The following is a 25,360-nucleotide window of genomic DNA, read 5'->3' as shown; positions in this document are numbered from 1 at the left end:
AGAAATTTCAGACAGCATCTCTGAACGACAAAGCAAAGGGACCCCTTTATTCAACATATGATAATTTACTGTCACATTTAAAACACAACAACTTATTATAAGACCAGCAATCACTTCAACACCAGAAAAACTGAAGGGTCTCTCTCACTCTTTTTATCTCATCCTCCAGGTTACATCTACGCAGAAGAATTCGTCTGCACCCATTCGACAAGCGTCGCTACACCAAACCCAGTCCCAGACTTCTTCTTCTCGTTCCACACCGGTCCAGCCATGTCTATATGCATCCACTGCACCTTCTCGCTCACAAACTGACAGACACAACAATATTATTAGCATATTATTTTGTTATTTTTTTCAACATTATTTTAGATCAAAAACATGTGCAGATTGTTTTGTCATTTTCACATTTTTTTTATATCATGTTATTGGTTTCACCTGTTTCAAGAAGAGAGCTGCGGTGATGGAGCCTCCTGCTCGCCCGCCTGTGTTGACCATATCAGCACATCCAGACTTCATCATCTCCCAGTAGCTCTCCTCTAATGGCATCCTCCACAGCTTCTCCCCACTCTTCTCTGATGCAGCAATCACCTCCGTTGCAAGCTCATCATTAGGTGTGTAAATTCCTGCCAAGTGAAAATCACCGAACAACCATCATGAGCCAATCTTCATATATAGATAAAACGATCCCAAATGCATGGTTTCTTTAGGATTATTTAGCTATATACCTGCCATTGATGTTCCAAGAGCAATAACGCATGCCCCGGTCAAAGTAGCCAGGTCAACAATCTGCAAGTTCAAATTCACACCTTTTAACAGAAACAAGCTTCTCTTATTGATTAAGCAAAGACCAACGCAATACCTTGTCAACGCCCTGGTTACAAGCATAGACTAGAGCATCAGCAAGTGTTAGACGACCTTCAGCATCTGTGTTGTTGACCTGAAAACACCATTGCCAACACTTGAGCATCGCCATGGGGAAAACAACAAAAGTCTCAAACATAAATAAACAATCATCTGATACCTCAATGGTCTTTCCGTTAGAGGCTGTGATGACATCACCAGGTCTCATTCCAGTTCCACTAATCATATTCTCACAGGCTGCAACGATGAAATGAACCTGGTTGTGGAGCACCAATTGGTTAGTTGTGTTAACAAACTCTAGCTTCAAAAGAATGTGAATGGGAGAAGCTCACCTCAACACCAGGAGGCTTAATCTCACCAATGGCTTTCGCAGCACCAAGAACAGCAGCTGAACCACCCATGTCGAATTTCATGAGCTCAATTGACGAACCAGGTCCAGCCTTAATGTTGTAGCCACCACTGTAAAACACAAGACTCTCAATCAACAACCACTGAAACATCACCAACGCAAAAAAAAAACATATAACGGAATGCTCAAAGTGATTACCTGTCAAAGGTCAATCCTTTTCCAACAAGTGCAAGCTTGGTCTTAACATCGCCACTCGAAGGTCTATACACAAGGTGGATGAAGAAAGGAGGATTAGCCGAAGCAGCAGCAACAGCTAGATAAGAACCCATCTTCAACTCTCTGCACTGCTCCTCGTTCAAGATGTTAGCAGTGAACACATCACTATAACTAGAAGCCACTTTCACTGCTTCATCAGCAAGCACAGCTGAAACAACACAAAAACCATTAGAACGACACAATGAAAACAACGACACTGATATCCACAAAATCCATACCGGGAGTAAGCACATTAGCAGGAGAGTTAGTGAGCTCTCTCCCGAAAATAACACCGTAGGAAACATCTTCAGCATACTTGAGCTTCTTCTCCAGCTCAGGCCCAGTTCCAAATCCAATGATATCAACAGAGCTCAAAGATGGTTTCTTTGACTCAGATTTAAACCTCCCATCCTCAAACAACCCAAGCACTACGCCTATCCACCACACCACAAGCAAACAATAAAAAGACTCAAACTTTGCGTCAAATAAGTTTCCAAAGACTCGAACTTTGCGTTTACCTGAAGCTAAAGCTGACGCAGAGCTAAGCTTTGATTCAGTTTCATGAGAGGCAAGAGCAACACCAACGCTGCTAGACTGTGAAGCCTTCGCAACAGTAGCAACAGCTTCACCAAGGCTTTGGAAAGCCGCGGACTTTCCTAAACCGATCAAACCGATCCGTTTCGACCCTAAACCGGGAAGTCTAAGAACCGTTGACTGACCCGGTTTACCGTTGAAATCCTCTTCAGACGAGACCAGAGCCAAGAGTCCACTCGAGTGAGCGTCGAGCTTGTTCAAGATCGGGTTCTCGAACTTTGAGGATGAGTCTCTCGTCGAGTCTTTCTCCGTCACGCCGACGACGAGTAAGTCTCCTTTCCACTCCGTCACGTCGATGTCCTTGGCGGAGAACGAGATCTGCTCCAGAGCATAAAATCGAGTCAACGAAAGTAAATAGATCAAAATGTTAAGAGTGAAGTTAGAAACGAAACCTTGGGATGGTCGGTGGGTTTGGGTTGAGTGAGGCCGAGAGAGTGAGCCATTGGCTTTGGCTCTTTGGTGAACTAATAATGGAGGGGTGTGATTTGAGGAGGACGAAGAAAATAGAAAGGAGAAGCGATGAAAGTGATCAGAGCGATCGTGTGTATATGTAGATACTACCACATAGTATATAGATAGAAATGTGCTAGGTCGATTTAATTAAATTTTTACGTTACAAAATCTTAAAATAATACAGTAATTATATTTTGTTAACTATATAAATTTTATTGTATTCAATATTTTATTTTGTTTAAGTGTTTATGCCGCCTTAAGTTTTGTTTATAAAATTAAGTTAACACATAAAATTAAATAAAATTTTAAAATAAGATTTAAAATATTTAAAATTATATTTAGATAACAAAAATATACAAAAGAAACTTAACAAATTTAAAAAAAAATTACATGAAGACATAACTATTACACAAATTTAAATATTACAACAACACTAATAGTCATGAAAGTTTGATCCGGAACCGTCAAAATTTCTAAATATTGTCCAATTTTTTTTGTGTAACTGAAGATGGTTGTTGTTGATGATGTCTTTTCGTACAATTTTTCTTGTTCATATTGAATATATTCACGAGTATTAACATCATCGATAAAAGTTAGTCTCTTAGAAATTTTTTATGTTTCTCTTTTACTTTCTTGTTCTAATCTAATGTATTTACAAATATTAATATCACCCGATTTCAAAAATTTGTATCTTTAATCTACAAATTAAAATGAGGAGAGCCATTTTTACTTTGAAATGCACTAGTATATCATATATGCATTACAAAAATCACTTTATGGAATAATATAGTATTTTGCTTGAATTTTAATATTAATTAAGTTATTTTGTTTAAAATTATATATTTTAATATAATATTTTATTAATTAACATTGTTGTAATATGTTTATATATGTGCTAGTTATTTACAAAATTTTTGTGAATTCAAATTAGTTATGACAAATATAAGGACTATATTATAAAATTCAAATAGTTTTGAAGTTGAGTTTGAAGTTTTGCTTTTAGAGAAAAACACCTTTAAATTTCAAATATAGAGTTTTTGAAAATTCAAAATAGAGTTCCTGTTTGGAAATGCTCTTAATAACAATCTAAGGTTTGTATTGGTATTGCCATTAAGTGTTTGATCACCATTCACTTAGAACACTTCTATAGAGGAGTTTTTAACATGAAATTTTTAATACATATATAAATGAAAATATGTATAAATAATGATAATAAATTATGTGTATTTTGAAATGAAAATTTCATACCAATTTTTTTTATCAGTTTGATATCTCCAAATTAATTATTTATGATATTTTATTTAACACATTTTTGAAAAATTGTGTGAGATATCTTCAATAAGAATGCTTTCAATGTTTAGCGTTTTTGCTAAACAATCACTAAATTTTTAATTTTAATTGGATATCATGTCTAGTTGATTAATTTTTTACTGAACCAAACATAACTCCAACCAAAACCATATAAACCGAATCAGAATGATTTTGATTTTTGACTAGAGTTTAGTTATAGAAGCTGCGGTACAAAAACCAGTTCAACTATTCGTATGCTAGTCAAACATGGAGCCTAGTGGATAACTGATTTTTTTTTCAGTTTATTTTGTCAACAACGGTCTAATCGAAGTATCGATTTTTAATTTACGGCAGCCGCAGACATCATAAGTTTTTATTTGTTTAGAGAACAGAAAAATCAAATGGTTTATGGACATTATTCTATCTTCGGTTATGTTTTGTTAATTCCTTGTAGACTATTCTCAGTTTTGTTAATTACTCGAGACAAGTGTTAGATAGTCAAAGAAGACCAACATAAAAGGTACATATAACAGAAAGGGAAAACAAGAACATGAAAAAAATGAATGTTATCGATTTTTTAAAGCTTTAGTTTGTATCTATCGATGTGCTCTTGTTCTCTTATTATTTCGTCGTGCTGTAATAATAGTATCATCTTCGGAGATGGGCAAAATACCGACGAATGAGATACACCAACGATCTCACAAACCCAACCATATCAACGTGGCCCAATTGAGCTGTGAAACTCATGCGGGAGTGCATAGCTTGCAGGATTGAAATCACCGATCATTTCTAATATTCTAATGTTTGTGTTTGTCTTCATAAAGAAAGTGAATTTACACAATATTATTGCTGGGCATAAAATCCGGACCCCGAGATCTGAACCGAATCCGAAAAATCCGATCCGTTATTCGATTTTAAATGAAAAATACTTTAATGAATTTTGTAGGATATTACAAAACATATTCGAACTTTATTAACCAAACTCGAACGGATAACCCAAATAATCTGAAATTAATAGTCAATATAAACATATATAAGTATTTCAATTACTCAATTAAATGTTTATTTTGACATGATACATAAAAAAAAGTATTAGAACTTAAATAAATACCTTAAATACTCAATTACTTACAAATAAATACTTCACATTTTGCTTGTTGAAATAACAAATTTACTTTTTCTATAAAGTAGTGCATATTGTTTATAAATGATGTTTATTCTCATGTTTGATTCAAAATTTTATTGTTATTTTATCAATTAGATGTGTGTTTGATTATTATTTTTTCTATTTAAAGTGTTTTTTTTAGGTTTTACTTTAAAATTGTCTTTTATTTTGGAATATATCCAAACCGAACCGATATAATCTGAATCTAAACTATATATGGTTATTTTATAGAGTAAGTTTCAGATTCCTTATTTTTTTACCTAAAAATCATATCTATTTCTGCAATTTATATTTAGAAAAAAAAACTGGGATGTAGAAAATACTATACCGAATCAAGTGGTGGTAGTCTAGTGATAATCTTTTGGGGTTTAGCGTGTACCCACCTAGGTCATGAGTTCGATTCCACTTGAAAACTAAATTATCATTACTTGGCCAATATGAATTTGGATTTCAGCCCATATGATTAACATGGTGAACCGATCGACCCACCCCGACATTAGTCGGAAAATATTCTAAACTCGGATTAGATAGTATGATAGCTAAGTGTGTTTCTTCCACGGCCGACCGGAGCCGATAAAATATATAAAAAAACTAAATCGAGGTAAAAAAGTAAACTACATCTCCTATCACAGAAACGAATATTTATCACACATGAAGATGAAGCCTAGGCTGCCCAGCCCTACATATATAAACCTGACTCGAGTGCAGTCATCAAACTATCAGCCACGCTAAAATATAATTCAATGTCTACTTTGTGTATTGGTTCAACTCATATTTATCATAATGCTCTTAGGCTTTCACCCACTTCTCGAAGTCCTCGGCGTTTGGCATGGACATCAGTGACGACCAAAACGGTTACTGCTATTGTTGACACTCTTCGAGGCTCAGCCAACTATCAGCCTTCTCGTTGGGACCACGAATTCCTTCTTTCGCTCGAGAATATATATGTGGTACGTGTATTTCTGTGTATCGTAATATATATATATATATATACAATCGAATTTGCTAAGCTAACGTAACAGTACTACCCAAGAAGAGAGCAAATAGTGTGAGAGATAGAGATTTTCTAAAAGAAAAGGTGAGGAAGGTGCTTGATGAGACGGCGACTCCTCTTGAGCAATTGGAGCTAGTCGACAAATTACAGAGACTTGGGGTCTCATATCATTTTGAGAGTAAGATTGACAACATTTTAACGGATTTTTATCGTAATAATGTAAGAGAATGTGGCAAAGAAGATTTACATGCCACCGCACTCAAATTTCGACTACTTAGAGAACATAGTTTCAATGTCACAGAAGGTTAGTACAATAATCATTATTCCTCATATCAGGAAATCCTAATTTATATATTTAAAATTCTATGCATGTTAACTACGTTTCTTTCAGGCTTATTTGATGTGTTCATCAGCAAAATAGAAGATGGTACGTTCGAGAGTGGTGATATAAGAGGTCTCATCTCTCTATACGAAAGCATCGTATCTTGCAACAAAATTGGATACTAAATTGCATAAAGTCATTAGGGCTTATGCAAACCAACAATTAAGAAAATTCATAGATAGTTCTGATCATAATATTTACGATGTAAATGTCCTTGAGCTGGCCGTTGAAGCACTAGAGATGCCGTACCATTGGAGAATGAAAAGGCTAGAGACAAGACGGTACATAGATGCGTACAGTAAACATGATGTCTTGATTGAATTCGCCAAGATCGACTTTAATATTGTACAAGCTGTTCATCAAGAAGAACTCAAATACCTCTCAAGGTAATATTGATTAAAATAAACAATCCATTTATTCACAACAAAATAGTATAGGCAGTAAATTCTTTCTTTTCTGCACTGTGTACATGCAAAATGCTTGGATTTCAATATCAGCCCCAACTTCGTTAGTCCACTTTTACTGCGTCTTTTCCGACAAAATCTCTAGTCAGGTCTTGGAGACTTTGTCCCGATACCAACAACATGTCGTCCGATGCTCTGCAATCGTGTTACGCCTAGCCAACGACCTTGGAACTTCGCCGGTAAGTAATTATTTCTCTACTGTACACTATTATTTAAAAATTTACGAGCGTGAAACGTCACAACATTTCTAACGAATTGTTTTTTTTTTAGTATTGACTTGAGTGATTCATATCCTACCTATTATACAAGTTAAATCATGATAATAACTTATGAAACTATATATGAACCTTAACTATCTGCTTCTCTGGTTTCTATCCTAAAAACTAAATGATAATAATTGAGAGGTCAACATTTTACCAATATATAGGACAATATGAAAACAGAATTATATTAACTATATATATGAAAATATGAAAAACATAAAAGGTTTATGTGGTATATTATGTATGAGTTTGTCTATTGATGTAGGATGAATTGAAAAGAGGTGACGTTCTCAAATCGGTCCAGTGTTACATGAATGAGACAGGAGCTTCGGAAGAAAAGTCACGTGCGTACGTGGAAGACATGATCAGCAACACATGGAATGAGATGAATAACGAGATAATTTCACATGACTCATCGTTACTTCCACGGGGTTTTGTGGAAGCTGCAATAAATCTAGCACGCATTGTCGCAATGTATGTATCAATACGGTGATGGCCACGGCTCTCCGGAGAAAGCAAAGACTGTTGATCGTATCTTGTCTACATTAGTTAATCCCATCCCCTTAGACTAGCTTACATATTGCATTAAAATTATGTTTAGCATGCGAATGCACATCCCTGTTATTTTACCTTGACTTTCCACATGGCCAAAACTATTAACGAGCGCTTTCGTACACGAAAATATGAAAATGAAAAAAGACAAAAGATTTCTTTAAGTAATCCCCTTTCTAGGACAATATTCCCTTCTGGGTTGACCATTCATGAGAACATGATATACATAACAGACGTTATGCGTCACATTATCTACTCAATCTAAGTTTATGAGAATCCATCTTCTTCATAACAACTTTAATAAACTCCCATTGCATACGAACATATGCTTTGCTCATTTTTTTAATGTTCATTCGCTTGTGTTTTCCACCTGGATTTGTTTAACACATAAAACATCTCTTGAACGATGATAATATTATTTGTGTTCTGTCTATCCAGAACAAAAATAGATTGGATCTCAGAAATACGTTATGGCAAAACTTTCTTCAATCTATGATATAAGATTTTAGAGCTATCTTATAACTTATATTACACAGACTGATTGATTGAAATTTGACCATCTTATGGCATTTTCAACTTTCACTCCATATTTTACTCTAAAATAAAGTGAAAAATGGAGTAATTAGAAAAAAGGTTTATAAATAGAATAATGTTTTTATTTTATGTTTATTAATTTATTTCTCAGTCTATTTTAAAATAAAGTACGAAGTGAAATGAAGATGCCCTCAGCTTGTTTTTTTTTCTGAAATGAGACAAATGTAATCCTAGTTATCACAAAGTAGAAATAGAGAGAAAGGAGACAGATTCTCCACGTAACTTGACAAAACTGTCCTTTAAAATATCATATCAACAACCATAGCAAATAAACCATTGGCAAACATACGGGCCAGCGATCACTATCGTAGAAACAAACATAAATTAAAATCTCAAGATCTCAGCCGTTAATAGTTAGCTTAGCGAATCCGACGGCTAAGCACCCGTGGTCTTAAAGCACGTGATCCCTACCGCATCAGTTTCTTTCTTCACCGGAAATAATTGCGGTCTGAAAGGAAAACACTCATAAAAAAAGAATAAAAGAGGTTTTGAAGAAATGACAACTTTCAAAGACGGTGATAACTCAGAGTCAGTCAGTGAGTACTCTTAAATTGTTCTTTCTCAATTTTGGGTTTTTCTTGTTGAATTCGATTCTAATCATAGAAAAGTTAAGTAACTTGTTGAACAATCTTTGTTTCTGTACTTAGGGCTACGATAAACTCATCAGAATCTGCTAAAGCTTCGATCTTTTTCGGTTTGCGACAAGCCTAAGACGATTTTGCGTCTAAACCCATTCGAGAAATTGCATAAAGTTTTGATTTTTAGTCGTAAAGATTCAGGGCAGACTCTGTCTTGTTAACTCACAGCTAAAGTCAAAAGCTTTGTCTGATGTTCTATGTGTTTAACATGTTTCAGGACTTCTAATGGATGAAACAACAGAGCAGCAGCGCCCATCTGCTTCCTTTTCATATTCAAATTGGGTTTCCAACGTCAAGAAATCGACGAAAGAAGCTTATGAAGCAAAGCCCCATTCACATTGGATTCTCCTGACTCTCAGCTGCACGTCAATGCTCACGGCCTTCCCAGCTTCTAGTCTACTCTCACGTCTCTACTTCTCAAACGGCGGCCAAAGCAAATGGATCATCTCTTGGGTGGCCGTCGCTGGATGGCCAATCACTTGTCTCATCTTGCTTCCTTTATACATCTTCCGAAAGATCAAACCAACACCTCTCAACGCAAAGCTTGTTCTTGCTTACACCCTCCTCGGCTTCTTGAGCGCTGCTGATAACCTTATGTACGCTTACGCCTACGCCTACCTCCCCGCGTCGACTTCCTCTCTTCTGGCGTCTTCTTCCCTCGCCTTCTCGGCTCTGTTTGGGTACCTCATCGTCAAGAACCCTATGAACGCTTCAGTCATCAACTCCATTGTGATCATAACTGGCGCCATGGCTATCATAGCGCTGGATTCTAGCTCTGACAGGTATGATTACGTCACCAACCGCCAGTACTTTGCCGGTTTCTTTTGGGATATTATGGGCTCCGCGCTCCACGGGCTCATTTTCGCTTTATCCGAGCTTGTGTTCGTGAAGCTGCTGGGGAGGAGGTTCTTCCACGTGGCTTTGGAGCAGCAGGTGATGGTTTCTTTAGTGGCGTTTGCGTTTACCACTCTAGGAATGGTTGTGAGCAGAGATTTACAAGGGATGAGTCACGAGGCGAAGAGTTTCGAAGGCGGGGAGTCTCGGTACGTTCAGGTTCTTGTTTGGAGCGCGGTCACGTTTCAGCTGGGTGTTCTTGGGGCGACTGCTGTTTTGTTTCTGGCGTCCACGGTCATGGCGGGAGTGCTTAACGCGGTGAGAGTGCCCATCACTAGTGTAGCAGCTGTGATATTGATGCATGATCCGATGAGTGGGTTTAAGATTCTGTCTTTGGTCTTGACGTTTTGGGGATTCAGCTCTTACATCTACGGGAGCTCGAGCCGGACCCCGAGTACTCAAGCTGCTTCCTCTTCTTCCTAGTTTGCAGCCTGTTCCTCTGTTGAAGTCATTGTGATCTGATTCATGTAATATAAATTATATTGCGGCTATTAAAGTTGTAAGCTGATGGATCTGACGATCTCGTTGTGGAACAAGTTTTATGTTGTAGCAAGAACATTAGAGATAGATGTGAAAGCAAACGAATCCATATATATACAATCAATGCACATGAATAACTTGGAGCAACCATGGAAACAGACCAAAAAATGAAACTTTTTTTAAAGGGGAACAAAGATTTTGCAGACATTTAGATTGCCATGATGTTTCCAATGAAACCAACTAGTTGCTGCATGCTTGAGCGCTTAGAAGGGAGAGTCAGCACTGAAAGATATCCAATCTTGAGATTTTCTTCTGTCTGAAACAAATCTTAAAAGATTCATGGATAGGATGGTGTCTGTAAAGTGTATGACTAGTAAGATTATTTTTAAGTTCCTTGAACTTAATTAATGTCTTACTTAACACTTTAGTGACCATCCTTTCAGTCATCGATTAGAGATTTTAGGACATGGAAACTTTTAAGTGGATTAATCAGCAATGTCATACATGTCTAGGAATCCAAGCTGACACCACACTTAATCAACTAGATTTTCTCATATTGGGGCATGACATTACATTAAATCGTCTTCCCGCGATGTTCCAGCTCTGGCCTTTGCGTTTTTTTTCCTAGAGGAAGTTCCAGGTATGCTTTAGTCTTTTAGTCATTTGTACAACCTTTCCAGTTTCCAGGTTTTAGGCCATTTTAATTTGGAGGAAAATGAGCCATTTTGTACGCAAACGAGCATATGAATATGCATGCATTATTTTGCATAGGATGTCAGAAGTTCGGCATTGTATGAAAGACTTACACCGATATATTGAGTTGAATTTTGGACATGAAATATATAGTTAAGTTAGCTTTCGTATGAAAGTCGGTACACTAAATGAACTGTGACACACACAACTCTTCCACATGAGCAAGTCAACTTCTCACTGGTCATATCTTCCTCATCTTAAGTCAACCTTGAGACACAACCATTAACCTGATCACGAATATAGCAAGCAACTTCTGATATACACTATTATATACATTCAGATCTCCATTGATTCACCATCTTATATTAATGGATTTAAGCAGTCATCTCTTTCATCCATCTTCTTTGCTTTTAAGCAACAATTAATGTCAACTTTGATTTGAAATATATATTTGAAGTTATTTTTAACACTAAATCTTTTGATCCCTTTAGAAGGTTTGCTTAGTGGAGTTCTCAGGTTTCTAGGTTTTTGATCAATTTTCTTAGTTTTCATTTATAAGAACATTTATAAGAAAAACTAAATGAAGATCATAATCTAAAATTAATTACATGCATAGTCACGCGATAACTAATCTAGTTTAAAATAAAACTGCATTTGAACAACAGCCAAACTCAATATTACGAGTGCTTGGATCACACTTGATAACTTGCTGCACAAATTTCCTCGCTACACTATCAATACCATTAAAAGAGGATCATTCACTTAATGAAAATTACATTTTCTCAAAAATACCTTTATTTTTACAAAGGATGAATAAAATTCATTAATGGCATTTAAGTCTTTTGGTTTTGGGCCTACATATACACCTAAATAGATCTATAAATAATGGGCCTATATATATTTAAAAGATATACTAACTTTAAATATAATATATGTATAAATATATTACAAAGTATAAATAAATTAGCAAACATGAAAATATCATTTTCTTAAATATACATATCAATATTCAAAACAGATCATTTGAATATTATACATTTTTTCAATACAAACCAAAATCCTATATCCTACACCATATATCATATACATATTTGAATATCATTTTTCCATTTATAATGTCATTTTATACATAATATTGATATGGCAATTACGAGTGTTCAAGAAAATTTTAAATCAATACCATTAAAAGAGGATCATTCACTTAATGAAAATTACACTTTCTCAAAAATATCCTTATTTTTACAAAGGATGAATAAAATTCATTAATGGCATTTAAGTCTTTTGGTTTTGGACCTACATATACACCTAAATAGATCTATAAATAATGGGCCTATATATATTTAAAAGATATACTAACTTTAAATATAATATATGTATAAATATATTACAAACTATAAATAAATTAGCAAACATGAAAATATCATTTTCTTAAATATACATATCAATATTCAAAACAGATCATTTGAATATTATACATTTTTTCAATACAAACCAAAATCCTATATCCTACACCATATATCATATACATATTTGAATATCATTTTTCCATTTATAATGTCATTTTATACATAATATTGATATGGCAATTACGAGTGTTCAAGAAAATTTTAAAAACTATATTAAAATTAATTTTTAAATCTAAAATAAAAACACAAACTTATAATAGGTTATTAATGACGAAAATAAACTAATATTGTCATATCAATAAGTGTTTTGTATTATCATTTTTTATTTGGATAACATAATAAAATTTTATCAAATTCTAAGGAATCACTAATTTATGTAATATTAATAAATATATGAGTAATTTAATCAATTTTAAAAAAAAATTACTATTAGATATTTTGTAATCAGATCAATGGTATCAGATTGCAGGTTAATAGTGAGTTTTTGGATTTTTACCTGGTTATATCAGGTTTTTAATTAACGAATTTTTCATTAAATCCGAACCGGATTATATACAATGTATCGGGTCTATAGGTCCAACCATGAATCTAAGTCAGCTATGAAAACAAATCTTAAAACTCAAACATTATCATAGAACAACTACCATATTTCAAAAAAATATCATATTTTGAAGAGAAAAAAAATGATAAAACCCTAAAAACTCAATTGTTATGGTTCGACACAAAAATAATGGTAATTTGCAAATCAATTTTCGATTAATAAATGAAAAACAAACAAACCCGCGCTTTCTAAGCGCGGATCAAAATCTAGTTAACAGCTTAAAATGGCCTAAATCAGCACAAAACTCGGAACTGATCCATATAACAGACGACTATTGCACATGAACAAGATAAGTTCTCACAAGTCAAAGAGAAAAGAGAAATAGTTTAATGAGACAATTAAATTGTTACAAGTCTCTTATATAAGCAATTTCTGACAAATACTATTATATACTTTCAGATCTTCATTATTTCACCTTCCTATATAAATCTTTTCAAGGCATTTCCCTCCTCATCGCTTTAGAAAAACAATGGCAGCAATGATCAGTTTTTGTTTTCAAAGTTGTTTCATCTTTGCTCTCCTATTCTTCTTCTCAACACTATTTCTCTTTGCCTTCCTCTTCAAAAAACCAAAGAATGATCTACCTCCGAGTCCTCCTTCTCTACCTGTTATCGGTTATCTTCACCTAATCTTCTTTTTCTTTTTTGGTGAAAATTTTCACCAAAAAATATTCACACTAGAGTCTTACGAAAAACTCTTCACACAAGATTTTCGCCAAAAAGTCTTCACAAAAGATTTTCTTCTCCTCTTTGCTTCAATCCACAAGACATTTCAGAAAATCACATCCACGTATGGGCCTTTCCTCCAACTCCGCATCCTCAATCTCCGCATCGTTCTTGTTTCCTCTGCCTCAGTCATCGTGGCGCTGTTGCGATCGATGAGTGCATGGTGTTTGGATCGTTTGGCTTCATCAGAGCTCCTTATGGAGATTACTGGAAGTTCATGAAGAAGCTCATCATGACTAAGGTGCTCGGGCCCCAGGCGCTGGAGCGGTCACGTGGCGTTCGTGAAGTTGAGCTAGAGCGGCGTTCTATAAAAATTTGTTGGATAAGGCGAAGAAGAAAGAGAGCGTGGATATAGGCGAGGAAGCAATAAGACTAGTTACCAACACCCTCGGGAAAATGAGCATTGGAAGTAGCTTTTCGCAGGATAATAATAATGATGCCACCAAAGTCTCTCAACTTTGTGTCGAGTTTGGTGCCTTGTCGCACGAGTTTTTCTTTGCACAAGTTTTTCATAAGCTGCTTCAAAAGCTTGGGATCTCACTATTAAAAAGGAATATAATGGATGTTTCACGTAGATATGAGGACCTGTTGGAAAGGATTCTTGTGAAGTACGAAGAGAAACTGGACGAGCACCAAGGTAATGAATGTATGGATGCATTCTTAGCCGACGAGAATGCAGAATATAAGATTACTAGGAAGAATATCAAGGCTTTACTCGCGGTAATTAAAATATCAAGTCGTTTTTCTATTGAGAATCCTAACAAACACCAAATATAACTAAATAAATAAAAATCTACAAATGCAGGAGCTTTTCTTTGGAGCTGGGGACTCTTCTGCTTCAACCACACAGTGGGCAATGGCGGAAATCATCAACAACCCTAATATTCTCAAGAGACTCAGAGAAGAAATCGACTTTGTGGTGGGGAAGAAAAGGTTGGTTCAAGAAACTGATCTACCAAAGCTTCCTTACTTGCAAGCGGTCATCAATGAAACTCTAAGGATGCACCCAGTGGGGGCCGTCTTTCCTAGGGAATTTCAGCAAGAGTGTACTATTGGAGGGTTCTACATAGCTAAGGGAACAACACTTGTTATTAATGCTTATGGTGTGATGAGGGATCCTGATTATTGGGAAGATCCTAATAAGTTCAAGCCAGAGAGGTTCCTAGCTTCTTCAGTATCATGGCAAGAGGAGGAGAGAAGAGAGCAGGCAATGAAGTTCCTCCCTTTTGGCGGTGGAAGGAGAAGATGTCCTGGATCAAATGTAGCTTATATCATAGTAGGAACCGCAATAGGAGTGATGGTACAATGCTTTGACTGGAAAATCAAAAGAGGATATGAGGTTAACATGGAAGAGACGTCTGGATTAAAATTGTTTTTGGCTTTGGCTCATCCCCTTGAGTGCATTCCTCTTTCTCGAACCCTAAACCCTTTACCTACCAATTTGCAGATTACAGATTTGTGAATTTGGAAGATCATCATTTCACTGAAAATTTATATATCACTGAAAATTTGTAAATAAAAAAAGTTATTATTTTGATTTACTTATTCGTGCCAATTTAATTATATATGTACGAGTTACTTGTTTTCCAATTATTTAATATATATTTATTATTTTGTAATATATAAAAATGTAAAATAAATAATAGTATAGGTTATTTGTATACCGAATGTTTGTCTCGTGTAAGGCGCCGACCCGAACTTAGTTTACTTGTAAACAATAAACATAGTGAAAATATTTTTGTATTTTGTAAACTTCTGATAAAATAATGTTATTTGATTTGCCAGAAAACAAAAATTTGATATGAAACTAGAATACTATACCTCAACCATGTTATGGTTGTTGCTTACGCAACGCCTTCACACGGTCCCATTTATTTTCTAGCCAAATTCTCTAAAGAAATCCCTTTCAGAATTCCCTATATAATTTCCAATATCTTATCTAATCAGTTCCTTTTAAATTTGGAAAGACGGAGAGATAACAAAAGTTAGTTAGTTTTCAGACCTATCAAAACATATGAGGATTGAGGAATAGCAAGATCCAATTTTATTTATTAAAAAATTGCCAATTGTTTTTACGAGTTTCCTTTTTGAGTTATGAAAGCAAACGTAAAAGCCCTATAAATAACGATCATCACTAGCATAGAGAACCACTCCAAACTAAAACGTAAATTACAAAGTCAGATAACTTCTACATGTCTCCCTCTGCCTCCGTCATTGTCGCACGTGTTTTGTTCTCTACTGCTGCCATGAGACAGAACCCCCTGAAACGCAAACGTGACGATGAGATCACTGTGCATGAAGAAGATGACGTGCATGAACATACCAAACCACGTCCACCGTCTTGGGAGGCTCTATGCGTTCTTGGTCCTTACATGGATCCTCAGACACTCGCCGTCGCCTCTTGTGTCTCAACCACATGGTTAGAGTGTTTCTCCTCGGACGATCTATGGAAGGCTCTCTTAACGGCAAGGTCCTCACAGCGCTCTTCTCCCTATGAGATCGTATTGAAAAACACGGACAACATCTCGTGCAAACACCTTGTCTTCGCTGTTGAAATGGACGCCAAACGCCGACGCAAAGATCAAGTCGTGGAACCTGTCAAGATATCCCTCTGTGATCTCAGCTTCATGGTCCATGTGTCAACTAAAACAAAGAAAGCATCGGTTTACAAAAAAGGCAAAGATCTCGACTTTGGTCCTAACGACAAGTTCCAGATCGAAGCCGACGTAAGCAACGCAGCTATCACTGCCGGTGAAGATGACGTGATGATGACATGGCAAGTCATGTACAAGGGAAAGTTCTTCACGCTAGCTGATACTACAAGATCGATGGACACAAAGAATGGTTGGTTCACTGATAAACTTGAAGACAAGTGTAACCGCAAGCTAGTAGGCGACGTCAAGCCGAGTTTCAACGGCGAAGTTCTTGAGAAGATTGGAATTTCGATAGTGGATTCAGATGGTTGGGGATCTCTGTTACTTAACGGGGTTTTGAGATATCTTCAGCGATTTTTGTTGGAATAATGTTCTCACAATAGTCTCTGAGTAGATCAGTATAGGTCATACAAATCTCAATCGAGTAGATGGTTTAGCAAGTAAAAGTTCTTTTAATGTTGTTATTCATGGTAATGAAATTCAATATAATATAGTAAGAAAACAATATTTCATGAAACGTAATAGTAGCAACAAAAGAAAGTGTTGGTGGATGAATAGTTTTAATCAAAGCAAAACTTTAAAAAGTTAACAGTTTCAAGTAAATATATGTTCTGACACACACACACACTTTGTTTATATTTAAAAATCAATGAAGTCTCTAAAGGTTAGAAGTAAGAACTCATTTAGATATCTAACTTTACAATGCTCTTAGCTTAAATAGGCATCGCCGTAATTATTGTTTACAGATTTTCTGTCATTGATTTGTTCTTAAACATTTAATCCTCTTGCATGTCTGATTTTCACCAACCGTTTTTAATTCCTTTAAGTTTGAAAACACTTAATCCTTTATCTTACAAAATTATACTCAAACATTTGTAAAGTAGTCGTGGATAAAAGGTACTTGCACCCTCCCTCCCACACTGTCCGGTGAACCATGAGTTCTCTTGCTTTGTATCTAGTTCAAGAGTTCTCCAACATCCCATCAGATATTAGGACTCCACTCATATACCTTACACATGTGAGTATGAAACTTGAACCATCTGTGTTAACTATTCTGATATTTCCTACCCCTTGATATTGATGTGAGTGTTGTTAGCCATCAACACTACAACCATAGAACTCTTCCAAATCAAACAAAAATGCTTTGTTGGGTGTGATATGAAAAGAACACCAATAATCCATGAATCATGATCCATTCCTGTATTATGTCTTGTGTGTTGGCAGTTAACACCAAAGGTTGTTTTGGTTCATCCGCCATGTTTGCTGAATTGGTTGGTTTGCTTGTCCTTCATTTGGAACTCTCTCTCTTCCAATGTCATTCTTTATCACAATTGAAAGACAACTTGTTATTATTGTTAAACTTTTTTCGTGACTTAAATCTATCATGTCTACTCTTGGAATGTCCTTTCCATGGATTTTTACTTCCTTTATTGCATATGTGTTATGATATGCCTCTTTCCACGTAAATTCACACTTCTGATCTCGAGAATTTTCCACTTTCAATCAATTCTCGCTCTTTTGACCTTGTTGCTCATGTGACTTTATTTAGGTTGAGGGTGTCTCTTTCATTCTTTTGTGTCTCTTTTAGTTGATCATACTTGTGAGGCACTGAACTAAGCAATAAAATAGCGTAAACTTCTTGTAATACATCTACTTGTAAATTACATAATTAAGTCTTCCACGAGCTTAAGAAAATCGTCAAGGTTCTCTCATCTATACTTTGGAGTCAGCCATCTTAAAACTATAAAATCTGAGTTGTAAGTAGATTATGCTAGGCAAAGAAATCAATTTGTATAGTCTATCCAAAGTACACCACATGGCTGATGCTGTTTCCAATGTTTAATCTTCCTTAAGACTCTATTCCCAAATTCAAAACTATTAGGTTCTTTACTTTTTCTGATTTCTCTTTAATGGATCAAATACTTGGACCAGATCTAAAATTTCTGCTAATCCCTTATATGGATCCACCATAATAGCTTCCAACTCTTTATTTTCACCAGGTAAATCTTTCAACAATTGTTATCTATTAAAAATTCTTTAAGAACACAGAAGTGTGCCAGCACACAAACCTCCCATAACGCGCAGTCTCATCCACCTCGATGCAAGCACTAGACATCATATGTATCGTCTTGTAAACCCCTTTCCCTGAGTCTTTTCCTTTAACTTAAATTCAAGTACTTGGATGCTCACTTGTCAAAATTTATGACCTAAGGATTGCTTGCGACTAAAAGTACTTTTGAACTAAGTGCGTAGCTTGAAAGTAAATAACATAGTCAAGTAGTGGCGGACTCAGACTTTGATATTAGGTGTGTTAGAAATTAGACTTGGCCCAATATAGAAGTAAGTTTAAGAAAAAATCAGTAGTAGATGGAACTTGAACTCTGGTATGGAGTATCAGGTAGAAGTTATAAACTAGTTATTCTTCAGTGACACATAACAAATCTGCTGAAATAAAGATTTAGCTGGTGTCGTGACACCCTCCGCTACTGCAGTCGAGAAAACTAGTTCCCAACCTTGAAGCAGTATGTCTAGTAGAAGAACTTATGATCCCAAATTCCACTATATCAAAAAGAATACAATCACCGATCAACATGTGACGTTGTTATGGCTTTAGGTTTACCATAAGAATCAATGACCAAGAGACTACAATAGAGCGTACAAAATAGACTAGAGAAAGAAGGGTAAATCAAGATTGCGTTCACTGCTATGTCTCCTTCACTACAAGGAAAAGTATGATTTCTGACCACCAAATCCGATAGAAATTGGTCAAAACAACGAGTTTTTGTCCAATCTCTGACCACATAAAGTCGTCGGAAAAGCTCCGTCAGAAATTTATTTTGGTCAGAAAATTGTCAAATATTTTTGACCAAAATAATGGTCATAAAAGTCATCAGAAATTATCGTCGGTAAACGGTCAAAAATTCCTGACCATTTTCTAACGTATTACTGTCAAATTTTATCTACAAATATCTGACCACTTATTGACCTCTTTGTTGTAAAATTTTTGACGAATTTGTGATCATTTATTCTTGATGAAATTCTGACCATTTATAAAATTAATTAATTTAATTATTTATTAATCAATAAAATTGCAATGAAAATCTAAAAGACTAAATCAAATATATTTTAGACTTGAAACCTACTTAAACATTTAACATTAAAATAGTTTTAGCAAAATATTTTGCTAAAGTCTTAAAACAACCGTTAAAGTTACAATAGAGTTCATTACTAAAGCTTTAACCAAAAAACTACAAGCATAATATGTAACACACGTTTGTTACTAAAGCTTCTTCTTCTACAAGCATAAGACTACAAGCATAAGACTTATTCTTGAGTTGCATCTTCATCTTCTTGAAGCAAATCTGGAAATTTGCTGACAACCTTAGATGCTAAGTTTTGCAAATACTGTATAACCTTATCTTTCTCAGCTTTGTCATTCTCCAGTGTCACAATCTTCTCTGTTGCCATAGCAATCTTCTCATCAGCTATTGCTATCTTCTCGTTTGCAATCCGTAGTTGTTCTTCTTGGTCCAAATTTGACATGAAAGAAGCTGAAGAAGGTACTTGTCCCGGGTCCGGCAGTGTTCCAAACCCAAAACGGTGACCCTTAATGACAGGGATTTCCTGTAGAATGAGAAATATATAAGGAAAGCACAAAGATTTGCAAAAAAAAAATAAACTAACTAACTTAACCTTTAAAACCAGATTGTTGATATGTGCTTGGGTAAGAAGGTTTGTCTCAGTTGATCCACCTTGAGTTAGCTGATCGTTTATCTTCTCCTTGACAGTCTCCACAATCCGCTTCACTTTTTTGTCAAGAATGTCACCAGTTTTGCGACTTCGATGTGCATCCGCAAGAAATGCTAGCATATCAGGCTCTTCCCCTCCATTATCAATGGTCTTACCAAAATGAAAACCAAAAAAATCAACCCACAGTAACTACAATTAGCCAAAGTATATTTAACAGTATAATTTACCATCTCGTCTTTGCGCCTTTCATAGGATTTTGCCCCTGTGTTGTGTATTGCAATACCAAAACCACCACGCTCACTTTTCCGGTTGGTAGAGTTTGTGGAAGACTTTGCTTGGACTTTTTCATCCTTCCACATCAAGTCGTAACCCAGCCAATTATCATCTGATACCCACTCCGGAGGATCTTTGTTAAGCTTCCATTTTTCTTTCCATTCACACAAATTGCTTGAAAAAGATTTCTGTGCCTTTTTCTCGTAAGCAATTTTTACGGTTTCAGTAATGCTCGGTTCCCAAGTAAATTGTTGCTGGAAAGTAAAGAAACTTTATAGTGAATGAAGAAAGAGTAAAAGATAAATTTACAGTGATAAATTTAGTACCGCAAATGCTCTGAACCATCTTGTTTTTGCATCACGAGGCAGATGTTTATAAGTAGGATATGGTCCTGGTAGGTCAGATTTCATCATCTTTAATATAGCTTTCGAAATTTTCCCATTATCATGCTTAAACCTAAAAAAAAAAAAATCATTCTTTAAGTCATGGAAGTTTACTTCCACAAGTCACTGAAAATCAAAAAAATTATATCAAATAACACTTACCAAGTAGCGTTTCCACGCCTTAGTGGGTCGAGTACAGTGAGGCTCTCTCGTCCAGGAGCCCCAGAAGATCATCTACTGTCATCTGAGGGATGTGCGCTGCAGTAGGAGGAGTCGAAGTGGATGGAATGTCTCTGAAGTTGGTATTGCCCGGATTTGGTTGAGAGAAGTAAGTCTCAAATCCCTGAAATGTGTCAACAAAACTTGGTGTTCCATCACCAACTGGATTTTGTTGAAGATAACGCAGAAAATCTTCTCGAGTAGGCATCGTATGGAATAAATCTTGAGAATTTTTTTTTCTCCGCCGCTGAAGCTGAGACGACAGAGTTAAAAGGAAGTTTAGATTATAGGTTAAAGTAATTTGACTTTATCACCAAAACCCACTACACGACATCGTTTAAATATTTTTTAATCTTAGTTACATTATTAAAAAAAAGGGACACTGGATACAATGTTTTTTTTAATAAAGGTTTCTAATTTAAAAATAAAACATGTCACTATATACATAATAAACTAATGTCATAAAACGTACCAGTGAAATTGATTATTCAGAATCAGAATATTCTGAGGATGCTGAATCAGTGCATTCTTCAAATTCACTAAGCTCCTCTTCGGAAATCTCCAATATATTTTCCAATGTTGCTTCTTCAAAATCAGTCAAAGGTATTGGTTCCACCGAATGATCAATCGAACCTACAAAACCAACTGAGGTTTGCTGCAATGGGTCCTTCTCAGACATTCCGCACACTCTACCCCTCGGAATAATATGTGTGACTGTTACCCATGGATCTTTTTTGTGCTTAATGCGAGGGTAACAAATATAGCACACTTGATCCGCTTGTGATGCAAGGATGAAAGGATCATATTTGTTGAGTCTCTTTGATGAATTAACCTCAATCACACCAAATTCAGTATGCCTTACACCACTTCCAAGCTGTGGGTTGTACCAATCGCATAGGAACAATATGCATTTTAAATTTATGATTCCTGGATATTCAACTTCTAAGATTTCTTTGAGAAGACCATAATATGTTGTATCTCCAGCTTGCACAAATATTCCAGAGTTCACCGTTGGTGTAGTATTTCCTTCACGGGACACCTTAAAAGCATAACCACGTGTGAAATATGCTGGTGAGCTCACTGCTAGTGACAAAGGACCACCCACTAACTCCTCGAACCAATTGTCTATTTTTTCACCCCTAGTCAAACACATGCCCACCTATAACAAAAATTAGTAATTAATAACTGTTTGCAAATAAATTATGATATAAATAAATTAAAGATGATCTTACATAGAATTTCAACCAGTTTGCATATTCCATATGTTTTATCGCTAAAATTTGATTTTCAGAGTGGTACGGGTAGGCCTCCCTTAGTTGAGCATCATAGATCCTGCAACAGTAAACTTTTAGAATATTTTTCTATGGAAGTGAAAAATTCACAACTTAAAAAAAAAAATTATACCTTTCGTATTGCAGTAGTTCGTCACAGTTGAGAAGAATATACATATGTAAGTGTCTAATCTCTTCATCTGTTAACCAGCGTTTTTTGCGTTTTCCACTTAGTCGTCCTACTTGTGCAAAGATATCTGGAACATCGGATATGTAATGGGGCTTTTCTCCTCCATCGTCATTACGGCCCGGTTTTCTACTCTTTGTTTGAATATGTGGGGCAAAGTAGTAAGCAGAGAAGTTTGATGTTTCTTCTTTAATTGTCTGAGCGACAATAGAACCCTCAACTCTACTTAAATTTTTGACCTTTTTCTTCAAGTGAAACATAAACCGCTCGAAGGGATACATCCACCTGTATTGAACTGGACCACCAAGTTCTGCTTCTCTAGGAAGGTGAATTGCTAGATGTTCCATTACATCAAAAAAAGATGGTGGAAAAATCTTTTCAAGATTGCAAAGAATAATTGGTATGTTCGACTCCAATTGTCGAATTCCATCAAATGTGAGTGATCTTGTGCAAAGATCTCGGAAAAAAGCACTTATCCCAGCAATAGCTTCATGAACATCTTTTGGTAGGAGTCCCGCAAATGCAAATGGAAGTAAGCGTTGCATGAAAACATGGCAATCATGACTTTTCATCCCAGATAACCGTTCTTCTTGACTATCAACACAATTCCTTAGATTAGAAGCATATCCATCAGGGAATTTAACGCTACTTAATAGCCACTGAATAAACACTTCCTTTGCAGCTGGACTCAATCTAAACTTGGGAGTAGGACCTTTTCCGTTGGCCATAATATGTAGCTCCTCTCGTGCACATATACCAGGCAAGTCTAGTCTGGACTTTAAGTTGTCTTTTGTCTTCCCTTGGACATTTAAAACTGTGTTCATAATGTTATCGAAAAAATTCTTTTCAATGTGCATGACGTCTAGATTATGCCGTAGTAAATGGTCTTTCCAATACGGCAAATCCCAAAAAATACTCTTTTTATGCCAGTTATGATACTCGCCATAACCATCGACTGGGCCATGCCCATTTCCACCGCATTCAGCCGTCGTATCTGCCCCAAAATCTCCAATCTGCCTCAATAAATAGTTACCATCTAACTCTGGTGGTGGTGGATCATGAACAACTTTTCCCTTTGTAAACAATGTCTGGCTTCGGCGATAAGGATGTGAACTTGGTAGAAATCTTCTATGACAATCAAACCAACACGTCTTTCTTCCATGTTTCAACTGAAATGCATCAGTACTATCCTGGCAATGTGGACACGATAACCTTCCATGTGTTGTCCATCCAGACAACATTCCATATGCAGGAAAATCACTGATAGTCCACATAAGCACTGCATGCATCTTGAAGTTCTGTCTGCATGAAATGTCAAATGTTTCGACACCATTTGCCCATAACTCTTGCAACTCATAAATCAGCGGCTGTAAGAACACATCTAGAGATCGTTTGGGATGTTCTGGACCAGGAACAAGTATGGTGAGAAATAGAAACTCTCGTTTCATGCACAAAGAGGGGGGCAAATTGTAAGGTGTGACAATTACTGGCCATAATGAATATTGCCTTCCATGTTTTCCAAATGGGTTAAAACCATCAGTACATAATCCAAGGTAGACGTTTCTGCTCTCTGATGCAAATTCCTCATAAACTGATTGAAAGTGCTTCCATGCTTTTGCATCTGAGGGATGCACAATTTCTCCTTCACTTGAGTGCTCTTTATGCCATCTCATAGCACTTGCTGTGCGTTCCGATTGATATAACCTTTTAAGCCTATCAGCTAATGGCAAATACCACATACGTTTATATGGAACCTTAGCTCTTCCACTAGTGACCTTAAATCGGGGTTTACCACAAAATTTACATGCTAAGTAGTTCGCATCGACTTTCCAGTAAATCATACAGTTGTCGATGCAAACGTCTATCATTTGAAATGGCAAACCTAGACCCGAAACAAGTTTATCGACCTCGTCGTAAGAAGCTGGACACATATTATCTTCGGGAAGATAATCTTTCACAAAATCAGCAATTGCATCTACACAATCTTCTGCCAAATTAAAATCTGATTTTATGGTCATCATCCTAGTTGCAGCCGATAAAGGAGAATGATCTTTTTTACAACCCTCATATATTGGATGCTTAGCTGCATCCAACATATCAAAAAATCTCCTTGCTTCTAAATTTGGTTCCTCAACTCTCTCTCCGTCTTCTATAAACGAAGAGATGTTTTCACGAAATGCATCGTTTACCATTTGCATTGTATCACTAGATTCAACTACCATTCTAGGTTCTTCTAAATTAACCGGCACATATTCACTAGTACTAGGCATATTTCCAGTATCAACTTCCCCATGAAAATACCATATTTTATAATTAGGTGTAAATCCATATTGATACAAATGATTCCATACTCTTTCAATAGGAATGAATTTACTATTATCGCAACGAATACAAGGACAAAACGTCTTACCTTCTCTCAAAGTAATCTCTTGATTTCCAGCAAAACGCATGAACTCGTTCAGCCCTTCCGCAAACTCTTTTGAAATTTGCCCATTTGAATCCCATTGATCGTACATCCATCTACGAAAGTTAAAAATATGTGAAGACATTTTCAGTGTTGTTTTCTTGACTTTGAATCTGTCTGTAGATTACAAATGAATCAAATGCCTTATATAGATGATATACGACTAACGGCTAGTTGGCAAAGTAAATGAAAAATCATATTTTTTGATCATTTTCCGACCACTGTCCCAACCGTTGGGAACGGCTAAACTTTTTAAAATAACTGACCACTTTCTGATTAGTTTCTGACCAATATTCTGACAATTATAATGTGGTCAAAATTCAGTCACAAATTACTGACCATTTTTTAACCAATTTTTTTGGTCAGTAATTTCCGATCACTTTTTGTCCATTTATTTAGATCGTCATTAAATGATCAGTTTATGGTCGGAAACGGTTTTGACCAACTTAAGTGGTCAGAAAATTGGTTAGAATTCACTATGTTTTGTTGTAGTGCTTTCTCTTGTC

General features: G+C 35.8%; 5 protein-coding genes and 2 pseudogenes across 8 annotated transcripts; 4 read left to right on the top strand and 3 right to left on the bottom strand.

The window, feature by feature from the left end:
* Positions 1-21: 21 nt before the first annotated feature.
* LOC106368624 (leucine aminopeptidase 1) lies at positions 22-2,636 on the bottom strand. 2 transcript variants are annotated; one of them, XM_013808632.3, is made up of 10 exons: positions 2,452-2,636; positions 1,984-2,377; positions 1,705-1,899; positions 1,409-1,634; positions 1,194-1,320; positions 1,022-1,117; positions 860-937; positions 726-786; positions 436-623; positions 22-308 (listed from the first exon to the last, which is right to left on the bottom strand). In XM_013808632.3, the coding sequence occupies exons 1-10, from the start codon at positions 2,500-2,502 to the stop codon at positions 177-179; spliced, it is 1,548 nt and encodes a 515-aa protein (XP_013664086.2). In that variant the 5' UTR covers positions 2,503-2,636; the 3' UTR covers positions 22-176. The 2 variants fall into 2 exon arrangements, with proteins under 2 accessions (XP_013664086.2, XP_022547054.2); XM_022691333.2 differs by having other exon boundaries at positions 860-1,117.
* A 3,947-nt stretch (positions 2,637-6,583) lies between these two features.
* Positions 6,584-7,743, top strand: LOC125578216 (annotated as a pseudogene).
* Positions 7,744-8,566: 823 nt separating this feature from the next.
* On the top strand, positions 8,567-10,315 carry LOC106368623 (probable purine permease 5). 3 transcript variants are annotated; one of them, XM_013808630.3, is made up of 3 exons: positions 8,596-8,752; positions 8,864-8,983; positions 9,072-10,315. In XM_013808630.3, exon 3 carries the CDS (start codon positions 9,080-9,082, stop codon positions 10,169-10,171), a length of 1,092 nt encoding a protein of 363 aa, XP_013664084.2. In that variant the 5' UTR covers positions 8,596-8,752; positions 8,864-8,983; positions 9,072-9,079; the 3' UTR covers positions 10,172-10,315. The 3 variants fall into 3 exon arrangements, with proteins under 3 accessions (XP_013664081.2, XP_013664084.2, XP_022547053.2); XM_022691332.2 differs by having other exon boundaries at positions 8,864-8,996; XM_013808627.3 differs by lacking the exon at positions 8,864-8,983 and having other exon boundaries at positions 8,567-8,752.
* A 2,829-nt stretch (positions 10,316-13,144) lies between these two features.
* On the top strand, positions 13,145-15,164 carry LOC106363691 (annotated as a pseudogene).
* Positions 15,165-15,382: 218 nt separating this feature from the next.
* On the top strand, positions 15,383-16,814 carry LOC106365471 (probable F-box protein At5g04010). The gene has a single exon (XM_013804893.3). The coding sequence runs from the start codon at positions 15,846-15,848 to the stop codon at positions 16,674-16,676; it is 831 nt and encodes a 276-aa protein (XP_013660347.2). The 5' UTR covers positions 15,383-15,845; the 3' UTR covers positions 16,677-16,814.
* Positions 16,815-19,427: 2,613 nt separating this feature from the next.
* On the bottom strand, positions 19,428-21,197 carry LOC111211652. Its single transcript, XM_048741472.1, has 5 exons — positions 20,876-21,197; positions 20,657-20,786; positions 20,285-20,584; positions 20,001-20,207; positions 19,428-19,931 (listed from the first exon to the last, which is right to left on the bottom strand). The coding sequence occupies exons 2-5, from the start codon at positions 20,741-20,743 to the stop codon at positions 19,632-19,634; spliced, it is 894 nt and encodes a 297-aa protein (XP_048597429.1). The 5' UTR covers positions 20,744-20,786; positions 20,876-21,197; the 3' UTR covers positions 19,428-19,631.
* Positions 21,198-21,416: 219 nt separating this feature from the next.
* Positions 21,417-24,660, bottom strand: LOC125578215. Its single transcript, XM_048740560.1, has 3 exons — positions 22,337-24,660; positions 22,165-22,264; positions 21,417-22,091 (listed from the first exon to the last, which is right to left on the bottom strand). Exons 1-3 carry the CDS (start codon positions 24,658-24,660, stop codon positions 21,417-21,419), a joined length of 3,099 nt encoding a protein of 1,032 aa, XP_048596517.1.
* Between the last annotated feature and the right edge of the window lie 700 nt (positions 24,661-25,360).

The sequence above is a fragment of the Brassica napus genome, chromosome A9 (genome assembly GCF_020379485.1).
Source record: "Brassica napus cultivar Da-Ae chromosome A9, Da-Ae, whole genome shotgun sequence".
In the NCBI taxonomy this organism is placed as follows: Eukaryota; Viridiplantae; Streptophyta; class Magnoliopsida; order Brassicales; family Brassicaceae; genus Brassica; species Brassica napus.
Note: the sequence above shows the minus strand (reverse complement) of the source record. Positions and strands in the feature narration are given on the sequence as shown.

Bases quoted from the DNA above. Each gene is read 5' to 3' on its own strand.
- LOC106368624 (XM_022691333.2), bottom strand. From the start codon at position 2,502: ATGGCTCACTCTCTCGGCCTCACTCAACCCAAACCCACCGACCATCCC. The intron at 2,378-2,451 runs GTTTCGTTTCTA...GCTCTGGAGCAG, and splicing joins AACCCACCGACCATCCCAAG to ATCTCGTTCTCCGCCAAGGA. The intron at 1,635-1,704 runs GTATGGATTTTG...GTGTTGTTTCAG, and splicing joins TGCTAATGTGCTTACTCCCG to CTGTGCTTGCTGATGAAGCA.
- LOC106368623 (XM_013808627.3), top strand. From the start codon at position 8,713: ATGACAACTTTCAAAGACGGTGATAACTCAGAGTCAGTCA. The intron at 8,753-9,071 runs GTGAGTACTCTT...AACATGTTTCAG, and splicing joins TGATAACTCAGAGTCAGTCA to GACTTCTAATGGATGAAACA.
- LOC106365471 (XM_013804893.3), top strand. From the start codon at position 15,846: ATGTCTCCCTCTGCCTCCGTCATTGTCGCACGTGTTTTGTTCTCTACT.
- LOC111211652 (XM_048741472.1), bottom strand. From the start codon at position 20,743: ATGATGAAATCTGACCTACCAGGACCATATCCTACTTATAAACATCTG. The intron at 20,585-20,656 runs GTACTAAATTTA...TTTACTTTCCAG, and splicing joins GATGGTTCAGAGCATTTGCG to CAACAATTTACTTGGGAACC. The intron at 19,932-20,000 runs GTTAAGTTAGTT...CTCATTCTACAG, and splicing joins TCAACAATCTGGTTTTAAAG to GAAATCCCTGTCATTAAGGG.
- LOC125578215 (XM_048740560.1), bottom strand. From the start codon at position 24,660: ATGCCTAGTACTAGTGAATATGTGCCGGTTAATTTAGAAGAACCTAGA. The intron at 22,265-22,336 runs GTATAATTTTTT...TTACTGTTGCAG, and splicing joins GAACTACTGCAATACGAAAG to GATCTATGATGCTCAACTAA. The intron at 22,092-22,164 runs GTAAGATCATCT...TTTTTGTTATAG, and splicing joins CAAACTGGTTGAAATTCTAT to GTGGGCATGTGTTTGACTAG.